The sequence below is a fragment of the Amphiprion ocellaris genome, chromosome 8 (assembly GCF_022539595.1).
Source record: "Amphiprion ocellaris isolate individual 3 ecotype Okinawa chromosome 8, ASM2253959v1, whole genome shotgun sequence".
NCBI lineage: Eukaryota > Metazoa > Chordata > Actinopteri > Pomacentridae > Amphiprion > Amphiprion ocellaris.
In genome coordinates this window covers 2,691,498-2,719,326 of record NC_072773.1, presented here as the reverse complement: position 1 = coordinate 2,719,326, position 27,829 = coordinate 2,691,498, and the positions used below count along the sequence as shown (strand labels likewise).

The following is a 27,829-nucleotide window of genomic DNA, read 5'->3' as shown; positions in this document are numbered from 1 at the left end:
TTATTCCAAACGCTCTGTGCTTTCTGCCGATGGTGGAAATGTGCCAGAGAGAACGTTCTGAGGCGGGAAGCAGTGTTCACTTCCATATTTAACTCATCATCTGGCTGCTTTTAAAGAGCCTCCCTCTGGAGCTGCTCGGCTCGTGGCTTCACAACAATAAATTCTCTGGTTCCTCGTCTTTTATAACCTCGTTCAGCTCACCACTGCTTTTATCTCTTTTACTAACAGCATCTGAGCCTCCTGCTGCTGGTAGTCCACACCTGTTGTCTCTCGGTGGTGCATTCAGGAGCTGTCGGAGAGCAGAGTTTCGTCTCAGAAGGATGTTGTTTGAGAGATTCCTACAGCACCTGAAGGCAGCACCAGCTCAGATTGTAGTTTTGGTTGTTGCTGTAAATCTGAGAATGTGTTTCTACTGGTTTGATCTGTGCAGAGTTGCCAGGTTTGTGTGTTTTTCAAACCCACCAGCAAGTTTGAAAAGCAGGTTGTCTTTAAAATATCACAAAAATAACATTGTTTATGAGAGTGAGATACTGTAAAAAGAAACCACGGCCCTTGAACATATCATATCTGACATTTCATTCTGTTAGACATTGAAACATGCAAAAATTAGACTAAAAGATGCAAAAATTACATTAAAAGATGCAAAAATTTGACTAAAAGATGAAAAAATTGACTAAAAGATACAAAAATTTGACTAAAAAATGCAAAAATTTGACTGAACAATGTAAAAATGAAACCAAACGAAGTTAGACTAAAAGATGCAAAAATTACAGTAATAACGCAAAAATTAAACTAAAAGATGCAAAAAAAATTGACTAAAAGATGCTTTAAAAAGTTGACTAATAGATGAAAAAAATTACTGAAAGATGCAAAAATTAATATAAATATGCACAAAATTTGACTAAAAGATGCAAAATTAGACTAAAAGATGCAAAAATTACACTAAATGATGCAGAAATTACACTAAAAGTTTCAAAAATCTGACTAATAGATGCAAAAATGACACAAAAGTTGCGAAACTTAGAATAAAATATGCAAAAATGACACTAAAAGACTTCAATGAGGTAGCATCGGTGTTCTTTCTCTTGGTGCTGTTTTTTCAGCTGTTTTTAAAGAAGTTTATTTTTTGGATCTGATTTATTCCTGCTTAACATCACCTGCCCTAAATCTAAATACCTCCAAACCTAAAGTGCGCTGTAAACCAGAGTTTCTGCGTTTAAAAGTAAAACGTGCAGAACGACGAAGCTCCAGTGAAATAAGCCGTTAAATTCCTTTTAGTGTGGCCTGAGGGGGGCGCTATGCCCTGCCGCGGTTTTATCTCCGACTTCAGCCTCGTTCCTTCTTCCTCGCGGCTCCGATTGGCCCGAGGGGGGCGCCGTGCTTGTTTACTCGTTGCTGATTGGCCCAGGGGCTGCTCGCATCACTCACAGGGGAGGAAGTGTTTATTCTCACGCACAAACGCACAAACGTACAAACGCACAAACGCACAAACGCACAAACGCACACTTTCCCTCTCTCTCTCTTTTTCTTCCTTCTCTCTGGATTTCTACCCCTCGCTCTCAAACACACGGCTTAAAATAACACACACACACACACACACACACACACAGCAGTTGAGTGGCTATGTGGGGCAGCAGCTCGGGGAAAGACAACTGATTCACTTTGAGTGGCACACAGATATTTATAGCGCATGTGTGAGTGACAGTAGGTGAAGCTGCTGACTTCATAATGGCTGTAAATTTGGTGTGTGTGTGTGTGCGTGTGTGTGTGCGTGCGTGTGTGTGTGCGTGTGTGTGTGCGTGTGTGTGTGGCAGCCAGGTGATCAGCAGCAGTGAGCATGCTCAGACGTCTTGTGTTTGTTTCTCGTGTCCTGCCCTGCGTAACCATGGCAGCAGCAGTGTTGGGGAATAAAGAGCTATATTGGACGGCCACTTTCAGACGCCACACAGACGGATGATGGATTCTGATTAGGTTTCTGAGACGCCATGTTTTATTTTCCTTCCTTCTGCAGGTCACCTTCAGCACACAAACACTACGTCTTGAAGCCCACTGCTGCTTTTTTCTGATCGAAAGAATAAAGTTGGAGCAGATGGGATGTGAATTACATGTAAGGTGTGTTTAAAACATGCAGAAATTAGCGTTAAACAAGAAAAACAATGAACTAAATGGATTATGATCATCCTGGAGCGCATTCTGTGTAATCCTGTGCATTCTTAGATGATTAATCTGCACATTCTTCCACACTGAAAGTATTTGTTTGACTTTTTGTGACGTATAAACCCTTCATTACACTCAATTCAACCATAACACTGATTCTTATTTACAACTTTATGACATCAACATCAACTTCACCAGTTTTAGTCATTAAAAAATACAAAAATGAGACTAAAAGATGTGACAGTTACACTTAAAGATGCAAAAATGAAACTAAAAGATATGAAAATGTCAATAAAAGATGCAAAAATGAGCCAAAACTTGCAAAAGTGACACTTAACATTGCAAAAATGGCACTAAATGATGCAAAAATTACAAAAAATATTCCAAAATGAGACTACAAGATGCAGAAATGAAACTAAAAGATGTTAAAATGACACTAAAAGATGCAAAAATGACACTAAAGGATGCAAAATTTATGCAAAAATGACACAAAAATATGCAAAATGACACCAAAAGTTGCAAAATTGATGCAAAAATTACACAAGAGATGCAAAATGACACTAAATTTGCAAAAATTGATGCAAAAATTACACAAAAGATACAAAAATGACAGTAAAAGTTGCACAAAATTACAATAATGATGCAAAAATGACACTAAAAGATTCAAAAATGACCAAAAGATGCAAAAATGACACTAAAGGATGCAAAATGACACTAAATTTGCAAAAATTGATACAAAAATGACACAAAACATAAAAAATTGACAGTAAAAGTTGCACAAAATTACAATAATGATGCAAAAATGACACTAAAAGATTCAAAAATGACACAAAAGATAAAAAATTGACAGTAAAAGTTGCACAAAATTACAATAATGATGCAAAAATGACATTAAAAGATTCAAAAATGACCAAAAGGTGCAAAAATGAGACTAAAGGTTGAAAAAATTACATAAAAATATCCGGAAATGAGACTGAAAGACGCAAAAATGAAACTGAAAGATGCAACATTGTCAATAAAAGATGCAAAAATTAGACTAGTGACACATAAATGAGACTAAAAGATGCAAAAATGACGTGAAAAGAAACAGTTTCCTCAGATCTGACCTGAGCTCCATGTAGTTCACTGTTTCAGGTGACTTTGCTCCATGAAAGGTGAGTTTTTTAATATAATGTTTGTCACGGAGCCATTAAAGTGGAACAGAAGTGGGATTAGAGGAGGATTATAGAATCACACTGAGGAAAATTAGCAACATGCTTTAAATCCTTTCATAAAAACTGCTTTCTTTCATGGTTTCCTACCTTTGAATTCACGCTGTTATCTCTTTAATTTGCTGGACCCTCATGAGATCAACTGAATTCTCCCTTTTCATGTCAGGTGGTTTGTAGGATCAGTGTGGAGCTTTTCAAAATAAAACCTGCTGAGATTTAGTTGAGGAAGAAGCGTTCAGGGCTGCAGGAGGCCCACCAGAAACTCCTGCTGAGGTTTAACCATCTGAGAGACAAGCCTCAGAATTTACCTGAAGAAAAGAAAGAAAAGAAAAGATGGAGTTAATTACTGTAAGAAAACAGATTCCAACAGTCAGGTGCAGTTTTCTCTCCTAAATCTGGTTAAAATGGTCAAATCTGCTGCTTTTAGGAGCCAAAAACGAAAATGTAGACATGAATTTAACAAAAACTCAAAGTTCTATCAGCAGCTGGATTTAGACAGAATAATAATAATAACTTCACTCTGATGACATCAAACATTTTGGTGTTTTTTCTTCCTTTTTTGCATTAAGTTCAGTTATTTTTCTTGGTTTCTAAAATTTTTGTCTTTTCAGGTCATTTTCACATTTTTTGTGTCATTTTTGCACCTTTTAGTTTAATTTTTCATCTTTTAGTCTAATTTTTGCATATTTTAGTGTCATTTTTTTAAACTTGTGTCATCTTTGCATATTTCAGCGTCATTTTTGCATCTTTTAGTGTCATTTTTGCATATTCCAGCACCATTTTTGCATCTTTTAGTCTCATTTTTGCAACGTTTAGTGTAATTTTTTACATCTTTTCAGTGTCATTTTTGAAACATTTCGTGTCATTTTTGCATCTATTTGTGTCATTTTTGCATCTTTTAGTTTCATTTTTGCATCTTTTAGCTTCATTTTTGCATCCTTGAGTTTCCGTTTTTGCATCTTTTTGTGTCATTTTTGCATCTTTTAGTGTCATTTTTGCAACGTCTACTGCTATTTGCATGTCCCTGTGTCATTTATTTCACATTGCAGTGAAAACTGTTGCTGCTTGAATCTCTAAAGGGTTAAACAGCGAAGTACCTGAAGATGTACTTTCCTCCACACAGTGTAATCTGATTACTTTGTGTACCCGACTCACTGCACACATGAAGCCTGTCGTAGTTCCTCTGAACTCCTTGCAGTCGACTCCACACTTGTTGCCATTTTTGTCACTGAACAGGAAGATGACGTCTTCGTTTTCCTTAAGCCCCGCCTCTGCCAACAGCTGATTGGCTCCTTTCCTCCTCCAATCGGGGAGATGGGGAGGGGAGGGGGGCTAGCTGTCAATTAGCACGGCAGCAGTTCTGTTTGAATCCTGACGTCTGATGGAGGAGCAGAAAAATGAAGGAGCAGAGGAGGAAACAAAGCAAACTCCCAGCATGCATCTGTTCTCTGCTGCAGCCCCAATAAACACTCAGATCCTCCATAAACACTGATTGATCAGCAGCTCAGCCACAAGCTCCTCCTCCATCTCCTCCTCCATCTCCTCCTCCTCTCCCTCCATCTCCTCCTCCATCTCTTGTGTCATTTTTATTTCTTCTCCTCCTCTCCCTCCATCTCCTCCTCTTCCTTCTCCTCCTCCTGGTTTCCTCCTCTACCACCTCCTCTTCTTCTTCTCCTTCCTCTTCTTCCTCCTAGTTTCCTCCTCTACCACCTCCTCTTCCTCCTCATCTTCTTCTTCGTTCCTCTTCCTCCTCCTCTTCCTCGTTACTCAGCAGAATGACGCCTCTGAATGACGAAGGCATGAACCAGATAAAAGATAAAAGCCTGCAGTTAAATGATAACATCACAAACACACACACTAATACACACACACACACACACACGCGCTAAGACACACACATTAATACACACACACACGCGCTAAGACACACACATTAATACACACACATACACACACATTAATACACACACACTCCGTCTCTCTTTTCCTAATTAAACCCTTCATTGATCGTATCTGATCAGCAGCATCATCGTTTAAACACATCAGCACCTCGCTTCATTTTCTCTCCTTCATTTTCTCTCCTTCATTTTCTTCTTCTTCATTTTCTCTCCTTCATTTTCTCTCCTTCTAGTTTCTTTTCTTCTATTTTATCTTCACTTTTTCTTTCATCCTCATTTATTTTTGGAAACCTTTTTCTTTCTAGTTTAATGTATTTCTTCATGCTTTTCATCTCATTTTCTGCCTTTTTTCTGTCTCTTCTCTCCATCGTTTTTCAGTTTTTTGTCCATTTTTCTTTCTGTTTCCAAACAATCAGGTATTTTCCTCTGGTTTTGTCTCCTTTCTTTGCTTTTTGCCTCCTTTTCTTTCCTACTTTTTCTTCCTCTTTGCCTTTTTCTGTCTCTTCTTTCCTCCACTTATCCTTCATTCTCTTGATTTTTGTCTGCTTGCATTTTTCTAACACTATTCCTCATTTTTCCTTCATTTTAATGTTCTTTTATCAATTTTTTTGCATTTTTTCTACATTTGTTTTTCTTTCCAAACGTATTTTTGCCTCATTTTGTCGCCACTCTTTCCTTCTCCTCCTCGTCTCTTTGGTTTCCTTCTTTTTTGTCACTTTTCTCATGTTTTTTGTCTCCTTTTTACATTTTTCCAACACTTTTATTTCTGCTTCCGTATACCGTGACATTTTTCTCCTTAGTTTTGTTTATTTAATTATTATTTTTCACTTCTTGTTGTCCTCGCCTCATTCTGTTTTCCTTCTTCTTTTCTGTCTCTTCTTCGTTTGTTTTTCCTTCATTTTCATGATCTTTTATCTATTTTTTTTGCATTTTTTCTACATTTGTTTTTCTTTCCAAACGTATTTCTGCCTCATTTTGTCGCCTCTCTTTCATTTATCACCTTCTTCTCCTTCTTGTCTCTTTTCTCTTTTATTTTTTGTCTCATTTTTGCATTTTTCCAACACTTCTCTTTCTCTTTCCACACAATGATGGATTTTTGCATCGTTTTGTCTCCTTTCTTTCCTGTTAATGTTTTCCTTCTTCTTCTCTGCTTTTTCTCTCTTCACTCTATTGTCTCTTTTTTGAATTTTTCTGACACTTTTCTTAATTTTTTTGCAAACAATATAACATATTTCTCCCTTGTTTCATCTTTTTTCTTTCTTTTAGTCTCCGTGTCGTCTTCTCGAGCTTTGCATCTCATTTTCTGCTTGTTTCTGTCTCTTCTCTCCTTCATTTCACCTTCATTTTAATGATCTTTTATCAATTTTTTTTGCATTTTTTCAACATTTATTTTCCTTTCCAAATGTATTGTATCTTTGGTTTCCTTCTTTTTCTGTTTCTTTTCTTATGTTTTCTTGTCTTATTGTTGCATTTTTCCAATGTTTCTCTTTCTCTTTCCAAACAATGACAGATTTTTCTCCTTTCTTTCGTCCTCGTCTCTTTGTTTTCCTTCCTTTTCTGTCTCTTTTCTTGTGCTCTCATCTTTCTCTTTCCAAATAATCTGACGTATTCCTTCCTGTCTTTCCTTTTGGTCTCTCCTCTCCTCTAATCTCTCTCCTCTCTGAGCTGGTTTCTGGCTCTAACTAGGTCGGTGTTGACAGCTGAGGTCCTCTCAGATGTTATTTCTGCCTCCGTACGAACGCTGTGGCTGTGCAGACTCTCCCAGCATCAGAACCCCAGAATCGGGCTTCAGGTCCGGGCTTTGTAGTCGTCCTCGGCTCTGCGTCGGCGTGAATCCGCTGATTTTTACCAGGAGCCGACAGCTTGTCAGGGCCTGTGTGCTGCTGCGTTTATTTGTGTCGCGTTCGGTGTCGTTTTTAGGCTGCAGGAACACCAATGTGAGACGTTCTCCGACCTGAGAACAAAGATTCCACCTTAACGAGCAGCTGAGCAGAATCTGCATGGATGGAAATGGACAAACTGGAGAATATGAAAGACCCAGTGTGACCAGAAAGCGAAAGCTGCTGTTGTTGGAGATCTTTGTCTTTTTGATGCACGTGTGCAGCCATGCAGTAGAGTGAACTGCTTTAATGGTGGAATCGAGCTTGGATTGATGGTTTGTTTATTAAAAAGCTGTTTGTGGGCTTCTTTTTGAGAACATTGGGTTGCACAGAGATGGCAAAACCCAGTGTCAGTGTCAATTTTTTAAAATTCAAGCAGAATTTCTTCATATCTATGTGATTTTCATGCATCAGGTCTGTAGTTTCTTGTAGATTCTTTGGTCGATTTGCTCACATTTGACCAATTTCTGGTTGGTCAGATAATCTCTGGTGTACGAAGAAAAGCTTTACATCCACAGTGTTGTATTTCACAGAATTACTGAGGTCCACATCCAGATCATTGTAGAAGGTTTCAAACTCCAAAACAACATTTATGCAAACTTTTATGGTCTTTATGTGCTTGGCTTGCAGTGTCCAGATATCCTGGTCACTTGATTAGTCAATATGCTCGAATTCGACCAAATGCTCATTGGTCGGATAATCTCTGGTGTTATTTTCTTAACTAGAAAAGTTCTACATCAACGTCCTTCTGGGATCAGTCCATTATTTTTAGCAGCAGGAGGAGCAGACTACCTGTGAACACCCCTGTATTTCACAATGTTGAACTGGTCCAACCAAATGGCTGTTGCATCTACATAATTGAACTTTTGCACAACGATTGCTCCTAACTAACTGAGAACATGTCAAAGGAATCATCTGTGTGGCTGCATTCTGTTAAAACAGATGGACAGAAAGACTAAAAAAGAGTGTAAAGATTTAAAATCACCACAAAGACAAACACTATCACCCCAAAACGATGCAAAATGACCACAAAGACTCAAAATCTCTACAAAAACATCAAATCATCCAAAACAAATACGAAATCACTTCAGAAAGACTCAAAGTTACCACAAGAAGACTCAACATTGGAGATAAAAGCTCCAAAATAAGTATTAAAGGACTCACCAGTTTATATATGCTCAGAAATGAATGAATATGTGATTGCTTCCAGTCTGTTCTCATTATTTCAGTAGAAAATGATTGATTCTGCTGCAAATACTAGATTTTATGTTCATTTAAAATTGATTTGAGTTTCCGGGATGATTTTCTTTTCTCCTACAACTAGTCAGTTAGTAGAAACTCAGATTTTCTTTGGTTCATTTCAGCTCCATCAACGTACAACTGAACATCCAGTTTAGCGACACTAATAATTAGCAGCAGAAAGAAACATTGTTCATTTTAAACTAACCAATGAAACACCTTTAGAAACAAGGTGACCTTTAAAAAACATGACCTTTAAAAACACATGGCTGCCTTTAAAACACATGGCTGCCTTTAAAACACACATGGCTACCTTTAAAACACATGGCTGCCTTTAAAACACACATGGCTACCTTTAAAACACATGGCTACCTTTAAAACACACATGGCTACCTTTAAAACACATGGCTGCCTTTAAAACACACATGGCTGCCTTTAAAACACATGGCTACCTTTAAAACACACATGGCTACCTTTAAAACACACTTGGCTACCTTTAAAACACACATGGCTATCTTTAGAACACACATGGCTACCTTTAAAACACACATGGGTACCTTTAAAACACACAAGGCTACCTTTTAGACACACATGGCTACCTTTAAAACACACATGGCTACCTTTAAAACACACTTGGCTACCTTTAAAACACACATGGCTACCTTTAAAACACACATGGCTACCTTTAAAACACACATGGCTACCTTTAAAACACACTTGGCTACCTTTAAAACACACATGGCTACCTTTAAAACACTTGGCTACCTTTAAAACACACATGGCTGCCTTTTAAACACACATGGCTACCTTTAAAACACACATGGCTACCTTTAAAACACTTGGCTACCTTTAAAACACACATGGCTACCTTTAAAACACTTGGCTACCTTTACAGGATCAGACATGAAGCCGTTTAAAAATAAGTTTTAATGACAAGAATCAGATTAAATCAGCTGCTTTTAATGATTTTACTGGATTCATATCTGTTCGAGAGAGAGAAACGTGGATGTGTGTGTTTCAGTGTGTGTTAGTGTACATATGTGTGTGAGTTAGTGTGTTTCAGTGTGTTAGTGTACATATGTATGTGTTAGTGTGTGTTAGTGTACATATGTGTGTGTTAATGTACATATGTGTGTTAGTGTGTGTTAGTGTACATATGTGTGTTAGTGTACATATATGTGTGTTAGTGTGTGTTAATGTACATATGTGTGTGTTAGTGTGTGTTAATGTACATATGTGTGTGTTAGTGTGTGTTAATGTACATATGTGTGTGTTAGAGTGTGTTAGTGTACATATGTGTGTGTTAGTGTACATATGTGTGTGTTAGTGTGTGTTAGTGTACATATGTGTGTGTTAGTGTACATATGTGTGTGTTAATGTACATATATGTGTGTTAATGTACATATGTGTCTGTTAGTGTGTGTTAATGTACATATGTGTGTGTTAGTGTGTTAGTGTACATATGTGTGTTAGTGTGTGTTAGTGTACATATGTGTGTGTGTTAGTGTGTGTTAGTGTACATATGTGTGTGTTAGTGTGTGTTAGTGTACATATGTGTGTGTTAGTGTGTGTTAGTGTACATATGTGTGTTAGAGTGTGTTAGTGTACATATGTGTTTTAGTGTGTGTTAGTGTACATATGTGTGTGTTAGTGTGTGTTAGTGTACATATGTGTGTGTTAGAGTGTGTTAGTGTACATATGTGTGTTAGTGTGTGTTAGTGCACATATGTGTGTGTTAGTGTGTGTTAGTGTACATATGTGTGTTAGTGTGTGTTAGTGCACATATGTGTGTGTTAGTGTGTGTTAGTGTACATATGTGTGTTAGTGTGTGTTAGTGCACATATGTGTGTGTTAGTGAAAACGCCTCGAAACATTTCCAAAAATGGCAAAAATTTGTCTAAAATTGCTAAAAAAGTTGTCCAAAATACCTTAAAGTTACTGCTGGAATGATGAAGTTCTGAGGCTCAGAAATGATGGAAAAAGTCAATTAAAAAGTGAGAAATCTGGATCCACCTCTATGGACTTCAAGGACCTGGAACTCTGGAAATATTCTCAGTATGAAGGTAGAACTCTGATCATTAATGAAGCTACTGGAGATGAAGAACCAGATGGTTCTGAGGAGATTTGGTTGTTTTTTTATGGAATATTTTCACTTTTAAACCTAACCTGTGTCATTTTGAGGCATGTTAATAGATTTGAGGTATGTTGGCTAATTTGAGAGTCATTTTGAACAAAAGTCCCTCAAACAATGTAGTTTTTGTTAACTTAATCAATAACTCATTTAAGACACGTTTCAGGTGGTTTTGAACTGGTTTTTGAACACTTTTTTGAGTCATATTGACAAAATTAGTCATTTTGAGTCAAGAGTCATTTTTGTCAAGTTTTCAAGTTCTGAGTTGTGGAAAAGTTTCTAGGTGTTCAGCATCGGAGTTTCAGGTCATTTGGTCAATGTTTTTGTCCTTCTGGTCACATTTTGAGTTGATCTGGAAACAAATCCAGGTAGTTTGGATAATTTGGATAATAGACTGTGGCAACCTGATGGACGTAGAACTGATCTGGTGTCAGGTTTTATCAGAACTCAGATGTGTTTTTCCTCCTAAATGTCATGGTTCTATCTGATGGACTGATTAAGTTCTGAGGCTCAGAAATGATGGAAAAAAACCATTAAGAAGAGATGAATCTGGACCCACTTCTATGGACTTCAAGGACCTGTGAACTTAAAGACTGGAAGCAAGGATGGAGAACGTCTCCTGGAGAAAGTCCTAGAGTAGACCTACCGACAACTGGGGAAAGTTCCAGAGTAGACCTACCGACAACTGGAGAAAGTCCTAGAGTAGACCTACCGACAACTGGAGAAAGTTCCAGAGTAGACCTACCGACAACTGTAGAAAGTTCCAGAGTAGACCTACTGACATCTGGAGAAAGTTCTAGAGTAGACCTACCGACACCTGGAGAAAGTTATAGAGTAGACCTACCGACACCTGGAGAAAGTTCTAGACTAGACCTACCGACACCTGGAGAAAGTTCTAGAGTAGACCTACCAACATCTGGAGAAAGTTCTAGAGTAGACCTACTGACAACTGGAGAAAGTTCTAGAGTAGACCTACTGACAACTGGAGAAAGTTCTAGACTAGACCTACCGACACCTGGAGAAAGTTCTAGAGTAGACCTACCGACACCTGGAGAAAGTTCTAGAGTAGACCTACCGACAACTGGAGAAAGATCTAGGGTAGACCTACCGACAACTGGAGAAAGATCTTGGGTAGACCTACTGACAACTGAACTGTTGATCATTGATAAAGTTACTGGACATGAAGAACCAGATGTTCTGAGGAGGCTCTGGTTGTTTTTTTATAGAATATTCTCACATTTTAACCTAACCTGTGTTATTTTGGAAAAACTTTGAGGCATTTTTGATGAATTTTAGACATTTCGTATATCTTTGTTTTTAGTAATTTTGGAAAATGTTTGAGTCGTTTAAAGCAAAATATGTGGTGTTGGAAAAAAACATTGAGGCAATCTGGGTGCGTTTGAGGTATTTTGAACCATTTGGACTTGTAGTTTTGAGTCATATTGACAAAATTAGTCTTTATGGACCTTTTTATGAGGCATTTTGACAAATTTTTAAGTTTTGAGTCATTGTAGAAAAGTTCATTGGTGTTTTGAGGTAATTTGGTTGATGTTTTGGTCATTTTGGTCACATATTGAGTTGGAAATATTCTGTGTATGAAGGTAGAACTCTGATCATGAAGTTACTGGAGATGAAGAACCAGATGGTTCTGAGGAGGTCCGGGGGAAATTTTGGTTCAGATTAGGTTGATTTTTATAGAAAATGACCCGATTCTGTGCAGGTTGATCATCACACGTGTCTTCATTTAAACTGCTTTTATCTGATAACATCCTAAAACATACTCTAACTCCAGAAGTGGTTTTATCTATATGCATGTAACGGTAAAAATAAAAGCCTGGAGACAGGAGTGAGCTGCAGGTTCTGAAGGAACCGAGTCAAACGAGATCCTCCGGTCAGACTGGAACGCTGCCAAACGTTTATTTATACATTTCATTTATTGCACAACAGCTTCCGTCTGGACGTGACTCAGCCAATCAGGAGTGAGAAGCAGCGCTGTGTGTTTCATAAGAGACATTTGAGCACAGAGAGTGTGTGAACGGTGAATGTCAGTGATTGCTGCCGTGATAATGTGCAGGTCGAGAGTCTCTTCAGTCAAGTGATGAAGGTTAAAGAGCTCCTTCTCCTCTTCCTCTAACAGCTGGGAGCTTTTCAGGATCCACAGGAATCTGCTGGGTGAAGCTAACAGATCAGGCTGGTGCTGATTTATCGCCGTGGAGACTGACGAGGAGGCGGGTCACAGTTCCAGTTGAGGCTTTGATCAGGGACGAATTATTAATAAACATTTGGTTTCCTTAGTTTCTACGTCATTTCTGAGCCTCAGAACTTTATCAGTCCAGCAGATAGACACATAACATTTGAGGAGGAAAAACATCTGAGTTCTGCTAAAAACTGACACCAGATCAGGACGGATGATTCAAGATTCAAGACCTTTATTTGCAGGGATTCATTGAGTCTTTCTTGCACACTAACAGCAGAAACTCCAAGAACTCACAGTTTCTGTTCGCCAGGAAATAGTTAGAATTCCTGCAGAAAAAGTCCCCATGAACCTGAACATTGTTGTATTTGTATTTCTGTTTAAGTTTAAGCTTCAAAAACAAGACAGCAGATATTAATCAGTGATCTTTCCAGTTGTCAGTAGGTCTACTCTAGAACTTTCTACAGGAGACGTTCTCCTTTCTTGCTTCCAGTCTTTAAGTTTCGTCTCACTTAGAACATTCCAGGTCCTTGAAGTCCATAGAAGTGGGTCCAGATTTATCATTTTTAAATGGTTCTTCTAAAATCACTTCAAACATTTTCAAAGATGTCTTAGACTTGTCCATAAAAGAACCAAAATCACTGAAAAACATGTTTATTATACCTCGAACCTGTCTAAATGTCCTCGACACAGTTCCACAATGACCCGTAATTTGACTAAAATGATTCAAAAATTGTCCAAAGTACCTAAAAGTTATCGACAAAATGTAGAATTGTTTCCAAAATTACTCAAGAATTGTCCAAAGGTAATCAAGACCTGTCTTAAATGAATTTTTAAAAAATTACCAAAATGCCCCCAAAAATAGTCTAAAATGTTTTAAAAATTCTTGAACATACCCCAAATTAACTTAAAATGTCAAAATTAAGCAAAATGACCAAAAAAAACCCACCATAATCCCATCAATACTGCCTTAGAAGAATTCCAAAATGGCAAAAAATGGCTAAAATGACTCATATTTTGTCCAAAATTATTAAAGAAATTGTCCAAAGCACCAAAAAGTTATTGGAAATATCTAGAAATGTTTCCAAAATGACTCAAAATATGTCCAAAACCTGTCCAAAGGTAATCAAGACCTTTCTTAAATGAGTTAAGTTTACCAGAATGCCAAGAAATTGTCCAAAATGACTCAAAAATGTATCCAGACGATCTCAGAACCTCTCAAATCAACTGTATAATCAACTCTGAGCACCAGTATCATGGGATATATCATAGTTTCAACAGTTCCAATCTGCCTTACAAGCTTCCCACAATGAAAAAAGTGACCTTAATTACTCTGAAATTGTCAAGAAATTACTTATAATTTGTCTAGTATTATTAAAACCCGTCCTAAATTAGTTAAACATTCACCAAAAGGACTAAAAAAGTGTCCACAAGCAGTAGATAGAAGATGAACTGAATGATTTAGTATCACTTTTATTATCATCATGGTTGTTTTTAGTCTTGTTTGCTCCTTTTATCTAAACAAATCATTAATTAATTAATGAGTTTCCTGCTGTTTGTTTACAGCCTGAATGTGATCAATGAGCCGTAATAATGACAGAATTAATGTGGTGACAGTTATTATTGGAATAAAGCTGATAATTGTGGGAGTCAGGTTGAGACGCCACAGATATGAGGAAACACAAACGTCCCAGCTACATTAAACGCACCACGTCAGACAATCTGCTGCTCCACCAGCGTCATGTTTGTGGTTTGAGGTTTTTCCATCAGATTTTCTCCCGTCGCTGCTGCTGATGTTGTTCCAGATAAATCCTGAACTCGCTCAGTTTATCGGCTTCATCCTAAAAAAAGCTGGACGGAGTCGAGGTCATGACAAATCTGAAAACATTTCTCATTTAGCGAGCTTCCTTCTGCACGTTAGCATTGATTGATGGTCAAACAAATGAAGTTTCACAGAGGAAACTCTACCTGCAGCGTCATTAGCCTGAATTCATTATAAATTAAAGCATATTAAATGAGTTCAACCTGGTTATTTTGTTCTGAAACGACAAGAACAGACAGCTGCACAGAGCTCAGCTGCTCTTTTTATGGTCATTTAGCATCTTTTTGTGGTAATTTTGTGTGTTTAAGTGGTGCTTTTTAGTCTTTATTGTAATTTTGCATGTCTGTATGCAGATTTTTTTTTGTCTTTTATGGTGATTTTGCTTCTGTGGTAAATAGGCAATAGGCAATTTCCATTTTTTTGTAGTGATTTTTAGTCTTTTTGTCACAATTTTGCATCTTTTTGAAGTAATTATTTGTCTTTTCTGGTGATTTTTATGGTAACTTTGCATCTTTTGTGGTGATTTTTAGTCTTTTGCGGTGATTTTGCATCTATTTTTAGTAATTTTGTGTCTTTTCTGTGATTTCACATCTATTTATATTGATTTTATGTCTTTCTGTGATGATTTCGCATGTTTTTTTAAAATGATTCTGTCTCTTTTTTGGAGATGTCTTTCTCTGGTGATTTTGAGTCTGAGGCAATTTTGTCTTTTTGTGGTTTTCTGAATCTTTTTGTAGTGATTTTGTGTCTTTGTGGTGATCATGCATCTGTTTGCGGTGATTTCTGGGGTAATGTTGAGTCTTTTTTTGGTGATTTCACATCTATTTATAGCGGTTTTATGTCCTTCTGTGGTAATTTTGAGTTGTTTTTGGTAATTTTGTGCCTTTTTCTGTGATGTTCTTACATCTTTATAAAACATTTTCTGTGTGTTTGTCATGATGGATAGTTATTGAAGAATATAACTCAGGATGTTGGTTGTTGAGCTGCTGATACACAAACTGCTGTTTGCAAAGCTTAAACTCAACTTTTTGTCCATCTGTTTGGGCAAAATGCAGACGCACTGAGAACTTCTTTGACTTGGTGTCATTTGGTTTTAAGTCGACTCCCAGTAAACATTCAGGAAACTCCCAAGAACTTTAAAAAGTTACATCAGGTTGGAATAGCTCAAAGGTGTTATCACTAATAGTCTTTTTGTAGGGATTTTGTGTCTTTGTGGTGAATTTGCATCTATTTTTAGCAATTCTGTGTCTTTCTGTGGTGATTTTGAGTCTTTTGTGGTGATTTTCAGTCTTTTTGTGGTGATTTTGAGTCTTTTGTGGTGATTTTCAGTCTTTATGTGGTGATTTTTAGTCTTGTGGTGATGATGCAGCTATTTTCAGTAATTTCCCAGCTTTTTGTGGTGATTTTTAGTCTTTATGTGGCAACTTTCAGTCTTTTTATGTAATGCATCTTTTTCCAGTGGTTTTAAATATTGTTTGGTGATTTTGTGCCTTTTCTGGAGATGCTGAGTCTATCTGTGGTGATTTCACATCTTATTGTGGTGATTATGCATCTGTCTGTGGTGATTTTTGGTCTTGTTGTGGTTTTCAGGGTTTTTTTGTCGTGAGTCTATGTCTTTTTGGTGATTTTGCATCTGTTTCTGGTGATATTAAGTCTTTTTCTGGTAATTTTGAGTCTTTCTATGGTGGTTTCACATCTTTTTTGGTAATCTTTTGTGTTTTTGTAAGGATTTTGTATCATTTTGTGGAGATTTTCAGTCTTTCTGTGATGATTTTGAGTCTTTATGGAATATTTTGTTTGTCATGACTGATTCATGATTCTCCTGCTGCTAACAATGAATGAATCGATCCTTGAGGAACTTTTCCCCTTAAAGATCGTCTCACCACTGAGACTTTGGTCAGATTAGAGCACATCAACCAACCAGTCACCCTGAAATGTCGACACCTTTAAAAGCGTCTTCCTCAGGGCCTTCAGCATTGTTCTTTGTTGTCTTGTATCTCAGCAAATCTGGTTTGTTCACAGTTTCAGCTGTAATTTTACACTTTACGATCTGCAGAACAACAGCACAACGCCACACTTTAATCTTAGCGGACAACAACTGTCCTCCCAAGAACAACAACAGCATCTATCATCAGCAAATCCCCAAAAACCACATCTGTTTAAGTGGCAGCTGTAATTATCAGGAAGTGAAATGACATCATAGACTTTTCACAAAGGAGCTGCTTTCTCTCAGCAACAGTCAACCTGAGTTTGTCTTCAACACAACCACAGCTGTTCTCAGTAACTAAATGGCTCCTATTTTCTATTGCGTATCTTTATGTGGTGATCTTGTGGCTTTTGGTAGAGATTTTGAGACTTTCTGGGGTGATCGCACATCTTTTCTTGGTGGCTTTGTTTGTTTTTGTGATAACTTTGAGTTTTTCTGTGAAAGTTTTGCAATTTTTTTATTTTATTTCTTTATGTAGTGATCTAGACTCTTTTGGTAGAGATTCTGAGTCATTATATGAGGATTTTAAATCTTTTCTTGATGATTTTTGCGTGTTTTTGTGACAGTTTAGCGTTTTTCTGTGGTGATCTTGAGTATTTTGGTAGAGATTTTGAGTTTCTCTGTGGTGATTTCATATCTGTTCTTAGTGATTTTGTGTTGTGGTGATTTTGTGACTTCATGTGGTGACTTTGAGGCTTTTGGTAGAGATCTTTAGTCCTTTTGTGATAATTTCACATCTTTTTTTTATGATTTTATTTCTTTGTGTTGATCTTGAGTCCTTTGGTAGAGATTTTACTTTTTCTGTTTTGATTTTGTATCTATTTTTAGTGATCTTTTGCTGATTTTGTATGTTTTTGTGGTGATTTGAAGTTTTTTGTGGAGGTTTTTACTGTGATAATTTTGAGTCTTTCTGTGGTGATTTCACATCTTGTTTTGGTATTTTGAGTCTTTAAAGTTTTTTCTTCATCTTTCAGTTGTGATTTCAGTGATTCTTGCAGTTCTGCTCTTCTTCTCTTCAGCAGAGTTCACAGTACTTCAAGGTTGTGTCTCACTTTTAACCAGATCCTTTGATTTTAACAGTTTCTAATGTTGTTTGCAGAGTTTCTCAACTCAACGTAAACATTTAATTTTATATAGTTTTCCCCTCACTGAATTTAGAGCAACAAAGTCCTTGAAAACTGAAGTTTGCACTCATAAAAACACATTTAAAATGCAACTGGCTGCATTGTTAGATCCATCTTTCATGCATTTATTACAAAATACCATCAGCACAGTGCAACTTTACTGTTCAATATTAACACAACAAATGTACCTTTAATGTTGTGGACATGAATAAAACTGAATGAATGTTAAAAGCGCTGCAGCTTCTTATGGTGATTTCAGTTTAATTCCAGACCTCTGCCTCCTTTTTTTTAGCTGCTCTTTGGTCTGCTTCATCCCCTGACCTGTAATATTCATTAAGGAGACATTTAAATGAAGTTAATTTCTCCAAGTCTCTCTGCTCGGGTTCAGTCTCGGTTCAGCAGAAGACTTGGCAGCGTTTTCTGTCCGACTCTCGGCGGTGCGACTGATTGGAAGCTGCAGGCGGACGGAGAACACCTGAGGGAAGAAGCAAATAAATTGGATGGAGAGAGAGGGAAAGAAGTGAGAGAGAAAGAGACAACAGCTGCATGAAATTGGGTTGAGAGAGAAACAAAATGAGGGATAACAAGCAAAGGAAAGGAGGAGACCCAGTAAATGAAACACTGGAAAACCAGTAACGGACGACAGAGGCGGTGAGGAAGATGAAGAGAAAACTGATAAATAGCCGGAGGAAAGAACGAGAGAAAAGGTAAATAAAAGAATAGAATATGAAGATGCACCACGTTCTCAGTGGGAGTTTAGCTTGTTAGCATGCTAACACTTGCTAATTAGCTTGAGGAGCAAAATACTGAGCAAAATTTGTGATTATAATTCACCCTGAAGCACCAAAGTCAAAAGCTGAACTGAAAAAAGGACAAATTGGAATTGAACTCGTATTTTAAGAAACTTTATAGGCATTAAAACAAATATGAAAAGGCTGACGTGCTTTATTTCACAAAACACAGAATTATGCTCCAAATTCTGACTGTGGAAAAACATATATAATCATACTGTGTGCAGTTTATTAAACAATTTCATTGTAAAAAAAAAACGGACATGAATAAATAAAAAGTCAAAACATTGGCACCGAAAAGCACAGAAAAATACAAAAATACATCAAAATAAAGCTTTCTTTTCAAATATCTGCCTTTTTGCCTTTCAGTACACTGGAAAAAATACTCCTCTCAAAACAAGAAACAAAAACTTATTTCAAGGAACTTTTACCTTGAAATAAGTGAAAAAATTTGCCAATAGAACAAGTGAAAAATGGTTTGGTGAGATTTCTTGAAATAAGATATGATGTTTAGAATATTGAGATCTTAAAATTAGCTGGAAAACTTATTTTAAGCTCTATTTTACCAGGATTGTCAAGCTTAGGTGTCTTAAAATAAGCCAGATATGCTTAAAAAAAATAGTAGGTTTTCACTCAAAAATAGATTTTTGCTTTCATGTAACCTCCTAATTTGAGATGTTTTAAACTTATTTTGAGTTGTATTATAGCAGCATTTCTCTAGATTTAAGACCATCTTGTACTTGAAATAAGATTACAAAGATTATTGAAGCATTTTAAGATGTTTTCTCACAGTTAGATAGAAATCCTGATATTTATTCATGTTTTGACAGCATTTGTTGTGTTTTAGGATCAGCCAGCTACGCCAAAAGCAGCTGTTTTTAACTCAAAAGTAGACATTTGCTTTATAAACATTCATGTTGAGTACAAAATTTAAGATATATTTTACTTATTTTAGGTTGTATAACAGCGAAATGATTCTAGATTTAAGACCACCTTCTCCTTGAAACAAGATTAAAAAGTGTGATTTAAGCATTTTAAGATATCCGTCCACATGCAGTTGTCTTAAAACAAGTCCCTTTATCTTATTGAAATGTCTCTTTTTCAGTGAATTTATCTTAAATCAAGTGGGATGAGACATTTTAACTAAAAATAAGACAAATAAACATGGTAAAATTTTGAGTTTTTGCAGTGTTCAACTTTTTTCTGTGCTAGATATGAAAAAAAATCTATGCTAATTTCAAACACTGTTAACTCAAAGCAACACAATTCAACCTGGAAATCAGAGAATTGCTCAACTCTGAAGTAAATTTGCACAAATACAAATTTGCCTAGTGGCTAGCTGTACTTTGCCAGCAAAAAATTTAAAGATTGGTGTTGAAAAACATATCAAAATACAAATAACAGGTAAACAGCACATTTTAACCTGCAAATCTGAGAAATTCATCAGGATTTGTTCTCTGAGGACAGTAAATTTGCACAAAATGTCACGATGTATTCACTTTTTTGCTGCTGAGATATTTAAATCTGGACCGACTGAGCCACCAAAACAGGAATAAGAAAAGGAATATGAACAGAAAAGACACATTCAAAGAGCATAATTCAGTATAAAATAGAGAAAAATGTAAAAGCCGGCTGTGCTTTCCAGCAAAAACTCTAAAAACTGACACTGAAAAACACAACAAAATAGAAAAATGTAACAAAATTAAGTGATTTTTGTTTTTGATATCTGTGTTTTATCTTTGTTTTTGTCTTTCAGACATTCTTCTGTAAAGCAACTCATTTCAACCTGAAAATCAGAGAAACTCATCAGGATTTATCTTCTGAGGACGATAAAGTTGCTCAAATTCTCACAACAAATTCATTCATTTCCTGCTATCATATTTAAATCTGGACCGACTGACCCACTGAGCATTTATCAAATAGGAAACAAGACACATTCAAAGAGCAGAAATTCAATATAAGCAAGATAAAAGTGTTAAAGACGATGATATAAACAGACAGAGTGAGAGTTAAAGAGGCTGAATGAAGGAGAGCCAGCTGTGCTTTGCCAGCAAATTATTTGCAGAGCTACAGATTTCCAGGATGCCTTGTTGGCCTTCCTGCCTGTCTGTCACTCTGTGTGTGTGTGTGTGTGTGTGTGTGTGTGTGTGTGTGTGTGTGTGTGTGTGTGTGTGTGTGTGTGTGTGTGTGTGTGTGTGTGTGTGTGTGTGTGTGTGTGTGTGTGTGTGTGTGTCTGTGTGTGTGTCTGTAAATACACTCCAGACATATTGTATGTGTGTCGGTGTGTTTAGGTGTGTCGACCGCATACACATGTGCATCCGTGCATGTCTGTATTTTTGCAGGCTTGAACATTGTCATATGTGCTGACGCGTGTGTGCGTGCGTGTGTGTGTGCGTGTGTGTGTGCGTGTGTGTGTGCGTGTGTGTGTGCGTGTGTGTGTGTGTGCATGCGTGTGTGCGTGTGTGTGTGTCAGCATGCGTGCGTACGTACGTGCACACACTCGAGGGTTATTTTTACCCTCCATTTAAAATCTGCTTGGGGATGCAGAAGCACAGGAAGCGAGTGTCGTCTCACTTTTCCTGCAGCCGATCTTTGCTTCTGCTCCTCAACTCGTCCGTCCTGCTGCACTGCTGCAACTGTCGGCCATGTTCCTCTCCCATGATGCACCTGGGCCTCCCCCTGTACACATTTACACACATTTTTAATGCCATATTCATTCATATTTACACACATGATGATGTATCTGACACAAATTTCCTGTATTTTTGAGAAATGTTAGTGAATTCCTGTTTGTTTCAACCTGCTGTTTTTCCCATTAATGGTTCCTGTATAATTTTTATACTTGTTATTTTCATAACGCTTACTAGAAAGTGTTTTGATGCAAAGCCTGTTGTCTTAAATGTGCAGTATAAGATGTATTTTATCTTATTGATCTTGCATGTTTGAGATCCTGTTTACTTGTTTGCCTCAGAAATGATGGAAACATTTTATTTTTGTACTTTTCTGTACTTCAAAAACCTGTTCAAGCCTGGTTTTATCTGAACAGGTCTGGTTAATATCTGGTGTGGTGTATCCAATGTTTGGTTCTGGTTTAGATCTGGTTTAAAGTTCAAGTCTGGTTACTCTGCCAAGAAACACAGCGGAGGTATGTGATGATCAGCGTTGGTTTGTCTGTCTGTCTGTCTGTCTGTCTGTCTGCAACATTTCTCAAAAACGGACAAACGGATTTGGATGAAATTTTCAGGGAAGGTCAGAAATGACACAAGGACCAAGTGCTTAGATCTTTGCAGTGATGCAGCTTATAGTCTGGATTCATGGATTTGGTACATATTTCAGTATCATTGTGAGACAGTGACATGGCGTCACTGTAACCATGACAACAAGTGAACACTACCTCAGCTGCCTGCTGACGATCACATGATTGTGATCCTACTACAAATCCACCGCTGCGGACTTATTATTTCTGTCGAAAATGATACAAGGAACAACTGATTAAATTGTTGGGGTGTTTTTAGTCCCATTAATTCACTACAACACAACACTATTCATAATTTCCCTCAAACCAGAATACACTGAGGACGTGCTAATATGACTCCAGTCAAACATTTTCTCTGATACTCACATTATAGAATCCACAATGTCATTTATAAACATGCTGAGTCATTTCTATCAATATAAAGTGGATTTTCACTTCTAGTAAAAGCAACAGGACTTGCTCACAGCAGATATTTTGACTTTTTTATTTTTCTACTACATATTTAGGTCATGCGATTTGGTATCTGTACATAACGTGCACATGCATAACACACGCCTGTGCTCAGTGCAAGGTCATTTAGTTTGTGGGTACATCTATATTTATATTATAGTATTTATTATATGTGATCATCAATAGCTAATAAACAAATGCTGCATTTTCTAAAAAATATGCTGCATTTCTGACAATGCCATATGGGGGAATTAGCAGCCTTGGAGGAGTACTGCTCTCTCTGAGGGCTTTTCTAGTTTGAAGTGTTTTTCTGGTTTATGTCTGGTTTAATGTGTCCAGATATGGTTTAAAGCTTCAAGACCCGGTGCAAGTTTGTTTAAATAGTTTTGTTCTGGTTTAGATCTGGTTTCGTGTATCATGGTCTGGTTTGAAGAGTTCAAGTCTAGTCTAAAATTTCCAGGTTTGGCCCAAGTCTGGTTCCATGTCCAAATCTAGCTTAGATCTTTCTTTTTTGTGCGATAAAACTGCTTTGTTGTGCATCTAAAAGTTCTGGAAAGACCAGTATTCACAGAAAATACTGCTTCTTCCAGCTTTTCTTCCATTACCTATCTTTATCATGATGTAACAGATTTGCATAACTCCACCTACCAGTTTGTTTGGCCAATCAGAATAGACTAGGCTTTTTAGGAGGAGGGCCTTAAAGAGACAGGAGATAAAAAGATGCTGCAGTAATGTACAGTTTCAGAAAAATAATGGATTTCAAAGCATGTAAACATATACCTATAAACCTATAAATGTGCATCATATGGACTCTTTAAATCATAAAAGTTCTGGTTTGTTTTTCATTAAATGAACTCGATGTTTTTCTGTCAAACTCCTCTTGTTCCTCCTGACAGCTGCGTCTCTTTAACGCCGACCTGCTGCTGGTGAAAAAATAGAAAAACCTCCAACAAAGTGTCACAGATCTCTGAACGTTCCTGCCCCTTTGTTCTGTTTGTCACCACATTTTTTTTAAAAAATTTGATGCTGCCAATTGACCCGTTGCAGTCGAGCGACCGACGGCGTCACTGACAGCAAACAAAGCAACCAAACAGCATCACATCAGCGCTGCGACAGGTTCCACTTCAGGTGTTTGTTTCTTCTCAGGAGAACATCATGTTCAAGGTTCACGTTTCCTCCTGAAAGATGTCATTTAGTTCTTATTCCTCTGGTATCCTCCACTCTGTATATAACGCACAACGTTGCTTACAGGAAGTGATAGAGAGCACACACTTCCTAAAAATCCAAGAAAACTGAGAGAAATCAGAGACACTGCAAACTGGGGGTTGAGGTAACTTATTTAAACAACCCAGAATTTAATATGATATAATGCAAAATGTTTTTCATTTTTATATTTCTCATTTCAGGAACTGCCAGTGTTTTCTTTAAGGTATCCAGGACTTTGTAGTTGTTTTTCAGTGGTACAGTTTAGCAGGTTTACAGATATATCTGCATTTTATCTTTTTGTGGGATTTTTTGGTGTCAATTTCAGACATTTTTCACTCAAAGCAAGACATTTCAAGCAAAAAATTGAGAGATTGACATAGAAAAACACATCAAAATACAAAAGTACACCAAATACAGATATTTTTGTTTTTAAAATATACATTTTATCTTTCAGTGGAACTTTAGCGGTGGCAATTTAAGACATTCTGTGCTCAAAGTATAAAATTTCAACCTGAAAATGAGAGAAACTCATCAGGATTTATTCTCTAAAGACAGCAAATTTGAACAAAATCTCAAAACAAATTTGTCCGATAGCTGCTGTGATATTTAAATCTGGACCGACTGACCCACCAAGCATTTATCAAATAGAAAACAAGACACAGTCAAAGAGTGAAATTTATTATAAAAGTGTTATAGACGATGATATAAACAGTGAGAGTTAAAGAGGAGGAGATGAAACTCAGAGACAAAATCTAAAGACAAAATCTCAAGATTGACATTAAAAACGCACAGAAAAATACTAAAATATATCAAAAATAAAGTAATTTTTGTTTTTTACAGTGTATCCAGGATTTTGTAGTTGTTTTTCAGTGGTACAGTTTAGAAAGACTACAGACTGTTTTAGTGCAGTTTTCTTGCTGGTTTGAGATGTTTGCTGTGAATTATACTGTGGAGTAACTGGAATATGATGAGTTTTTCAAAAATGTCCTCCTCCACAACGTTTGTCGGCAGCAGATCCCTAAACAGGTTGATATGTGAATGTTGATTCTGCTCTAAACATCCATTTTTGACACCTACAACTGATGACTTTACATGCAAGACAATGCATAGTCATAGCAGCAAACAAAACTGTGTGAATTCTACTTTTTGCCGCTAAAAGTCTGAACTGTCTCGGAGATGCAGGAATAATAAAGGAACAATCAAGTGTTTGCACCCTGGAGGTCTCTGTCCTGGAACCAGACTGGATTCTGTTATTAAAACACAACCAGACGCTGATGTTACGAAGGTGCAGAGCTTTCAATAAAGAGGCCACCTGTGATGAAAACAGATGCAGCATTGTTGTGTTTATTTTCTGTTTCTGCAATCAGAGTTTTTTCTGTGAGTTTGTGTGGTTGTGTGAGGTGTTGACAGTGAATTTTAAACAGTAGAAGTGAGCTGAACAGATGGGGGGTTGGCACAGCTAAAAAATAATAACATCTGACCCAATGTACATCATATTTAGAATATTTTCACTGCTCCGAAGTCCAAACTAACCCTTTAAGTTGTTCGGAATCATTTGTCACTGTTCTAACCCTGCCTTTCTCCTCCTCAGGTACATCCACGCCCTCTACCTGGGCGCTCAGAGCCGATGGCACAGCAACGGGCCTCGCCGCCATTTCCACTGGCAGCTGATGTTTGAGAGCGCTGACATCACTATGCTCCGCCTACTGGAGGCCTTTTTAAAGTCGGCTCCGCAACTCGTCCTGCAGCTGAGCATCATGATCCACGGAAACACCGTCCTCCCCCTGCAAGGTCAGAGAAACACACTTTAGTGGCACCTCTGCTGCCACATTTTCATAGTTTTTTTCTCACAGTTTACTGCTCCTCCTTCACTACGGACAGCTGCTCAAAGAAATTCAGTTTAGGAACCAAGAAGGGTCAACAACCAAGAAGTATCACAGATCAAAGTTGAAGCACTAAATCAGTCTGTAAAGCTCATGTTTTTTGATTTGTCAGATTTCTTGTTTCCAAATCTAAACAGTCTTTTTCCTCCAATGCAGCGTTATTATGACTGATGAATTAGTAATGAAGTAAAACCAAAGTTGTAAGAAAACTGAGTTATTTTGTATGAAAACTGAAGCTTATCTAATCAGAAATTACTTCTGATAAAATTCAATAAAATAAAGTCCAGATGTGTTTGTTCTGAAGGCTTCCTCGGACAGAGAGAGTGTGTAATGTTTAATGAAGAGAGTCTGTGTGTGCTGAGGGCAGATATCAGTAGGAGACTCCATGCTTTATTCATGCACCTCTTACAAGAAGCAGATTGGCCTTTGATGAATAAAACAAAACACACACTCTCAGATACACTTCACACTTTGTATTCACACACACCTGGCGGCAGCAGAAGACAAGTGTCAGAAACATATTTAAATAGTACAAAACACACAGCCGACACAGAAAACCCACAAAAACACACATGAATGGTCTACAGAAAGGCCTGCAGAGTGATTCTGCACATTTGAATAGCTTTTAAAGGAAACCCACGAATTCTGCTGGGACCTTTCTTTCTGTTAACACTTCAGAAATGCAGCGTGGGCTAAACATCTGTGCACAGTGAGCGACCAGAGCAGCTCAGCGTAGCATGGACAGCGACATGCATGGCAGCAGTGATGGTGCACTGAGCCAAACCACATCTCAGTGTCTCTGCTGGAACCACAGCGAATCTGCTCTGACAGTCACTAGAAGATCACTTATGTCCCTCTGGGAGTGTTACTGTGTGGACTCCTGAGTTTTAGCTCAGCTAGCAGCTCTCTGCTAGTGTGTGTGAAGGAGATCCAGCACATAATCGTAGCCCTGCTGCTATAGTGCTGCTCATTGTGGTGAACATTACTGCTTTTACTGGTATGCTTTCTAGTATAAGTATTACCATAAAGCAAACAAGAAAGTTGTTGAAAACTAACCCAAACAGCACTTTATGGTAAAATGTCATGGTGATTACAAAGCTTAGTTGTAAGATAAAGTAGTATGTTAAAATTCTCCATAACAAGTAAAAGTCTTGCATTGAAAATTTTACTAAAGTAAAAGTATATAATTACAATCATTAAAATATACCTTAAAACATTACAAGTAAAAATGTAGGAAAATTACCTGCATTCTGCTATATTATGAAACTACTATTATAGATGGTGTAGTTGATTAAGGTATTTTGTAAAGGACTGCAGTTAATTATTATTTATATAATTAATCTGCTATTTAATTTTGAGATTAATAGATGTTTGTGGTTTGTAATTTTACAAAAATAATGACTAAGTGGCACTTTCACCATATATATTTTGTCCAAACCTCAAAATTGTTAAAAGTATAATTAAAAAAAAAAAAAAACAGCTAGTTGTTACTCTGAGAAGCTGTAACCATTAAATATTTAACATTTTTACATGAAAATGAGTAGCTGCTAATTCATTTTCTTTATATCAATGAATTGTTTCAGCTTTACTAGTTTTTGCTGTTGGATAGGTTACAATGAAGCATTATTTTTTTATATAAACATAAATTTACTTGCGAGTAAAGCTGTGGGATAATTCAGTTGAATACAGGTTACAATACTTACTTCTGAAATATTGTGCAGTATAAAAATGAAAATACTCAAGTCAGGTACAAGTACCTCAAATGTATGCTTGAGTACGTATAATTTGGTTTAGTTAGTTTTTAATCTTGGAAAAGACAAAATGTCCCCATTTACCAAAATGTCCTCTGTCTCACAGTAAAAAAACTGTCCACACACAGATACATGGATCAGAACACACACACACACACACACACACACACACACACACACACACACGTATATGTTCTTATGTATTTTGGTGACCTAACATCTGCTATTAAGCATCATGTTTTTACTTATACAGAGTCTCTCTCACAGCCTATAATACATAAGTGCTTGTTAAGATTCACTGATCCTCCCATTAGTCAATCGATCACATGAATCAGTTGTCAATGTTGCCAATTAATCATTCAAGTCATCTGTTAAGTACAAATCCCAAACATTTGCTGGCTCCGTTTTCTCCAAATGTTGGGATTTGCTTGGCTTTCCAAGCATAACAAACTGCATCTGTCACTTTCTACCCATAATCCCCTTTGTTTTGGGTTCATTTACTGTATGGCTGCTTTGGTTTGTTTTCTCGATTTGTGCTGCAGGACACTTATGTCCGATTTGTAAACTCAGCCGGGTTTTATCAACTCTAACGTCAGAGGTGGCCATGCGTGAGGATAACTGAATTAGCATGCATTATTCTGAGGCCAGTTAACAAACGTGACATTTAAGAGGAAAATTAAAATGCAAAGAGAGCTGCATTTTTGATAAAAGTGAAAAATTCTGCAGAGGAACAGCTCTCTTAGGTATTCTTAATATTGTAAATGCCATATAACTGTAAATTTCCACATGTGAGATTTTTTTTCCCCCAGAATGATCAAAATTACATTAAAATGCCAAGTTAGTGCAGTT

The 27,829-nt window shown here is 37.1% G+C and overlaps 1 protein-coding gene across 1 annotated transcript in view; it reads left to right on the top strand.

Moving 5' to 3' along the window:
* Positions 1-27,829, top strand: part of LOC111576182 (XK-related protein 7-like) — an 85,669-nt gene that overhangs the window by 47,619 nt on the left and 10,221 nt on the right. Inside the window, exon 2 of the mRNA XM_023281749.3 lies at positions 24,938-25,137. Coding sequence (XP_023137517.2) covers positions 24,938-25,137 — 200 coding nt within the window. The remainder of the gene's footprint in view (positions 1-24,937; positions 25,138-27,829) is intronic.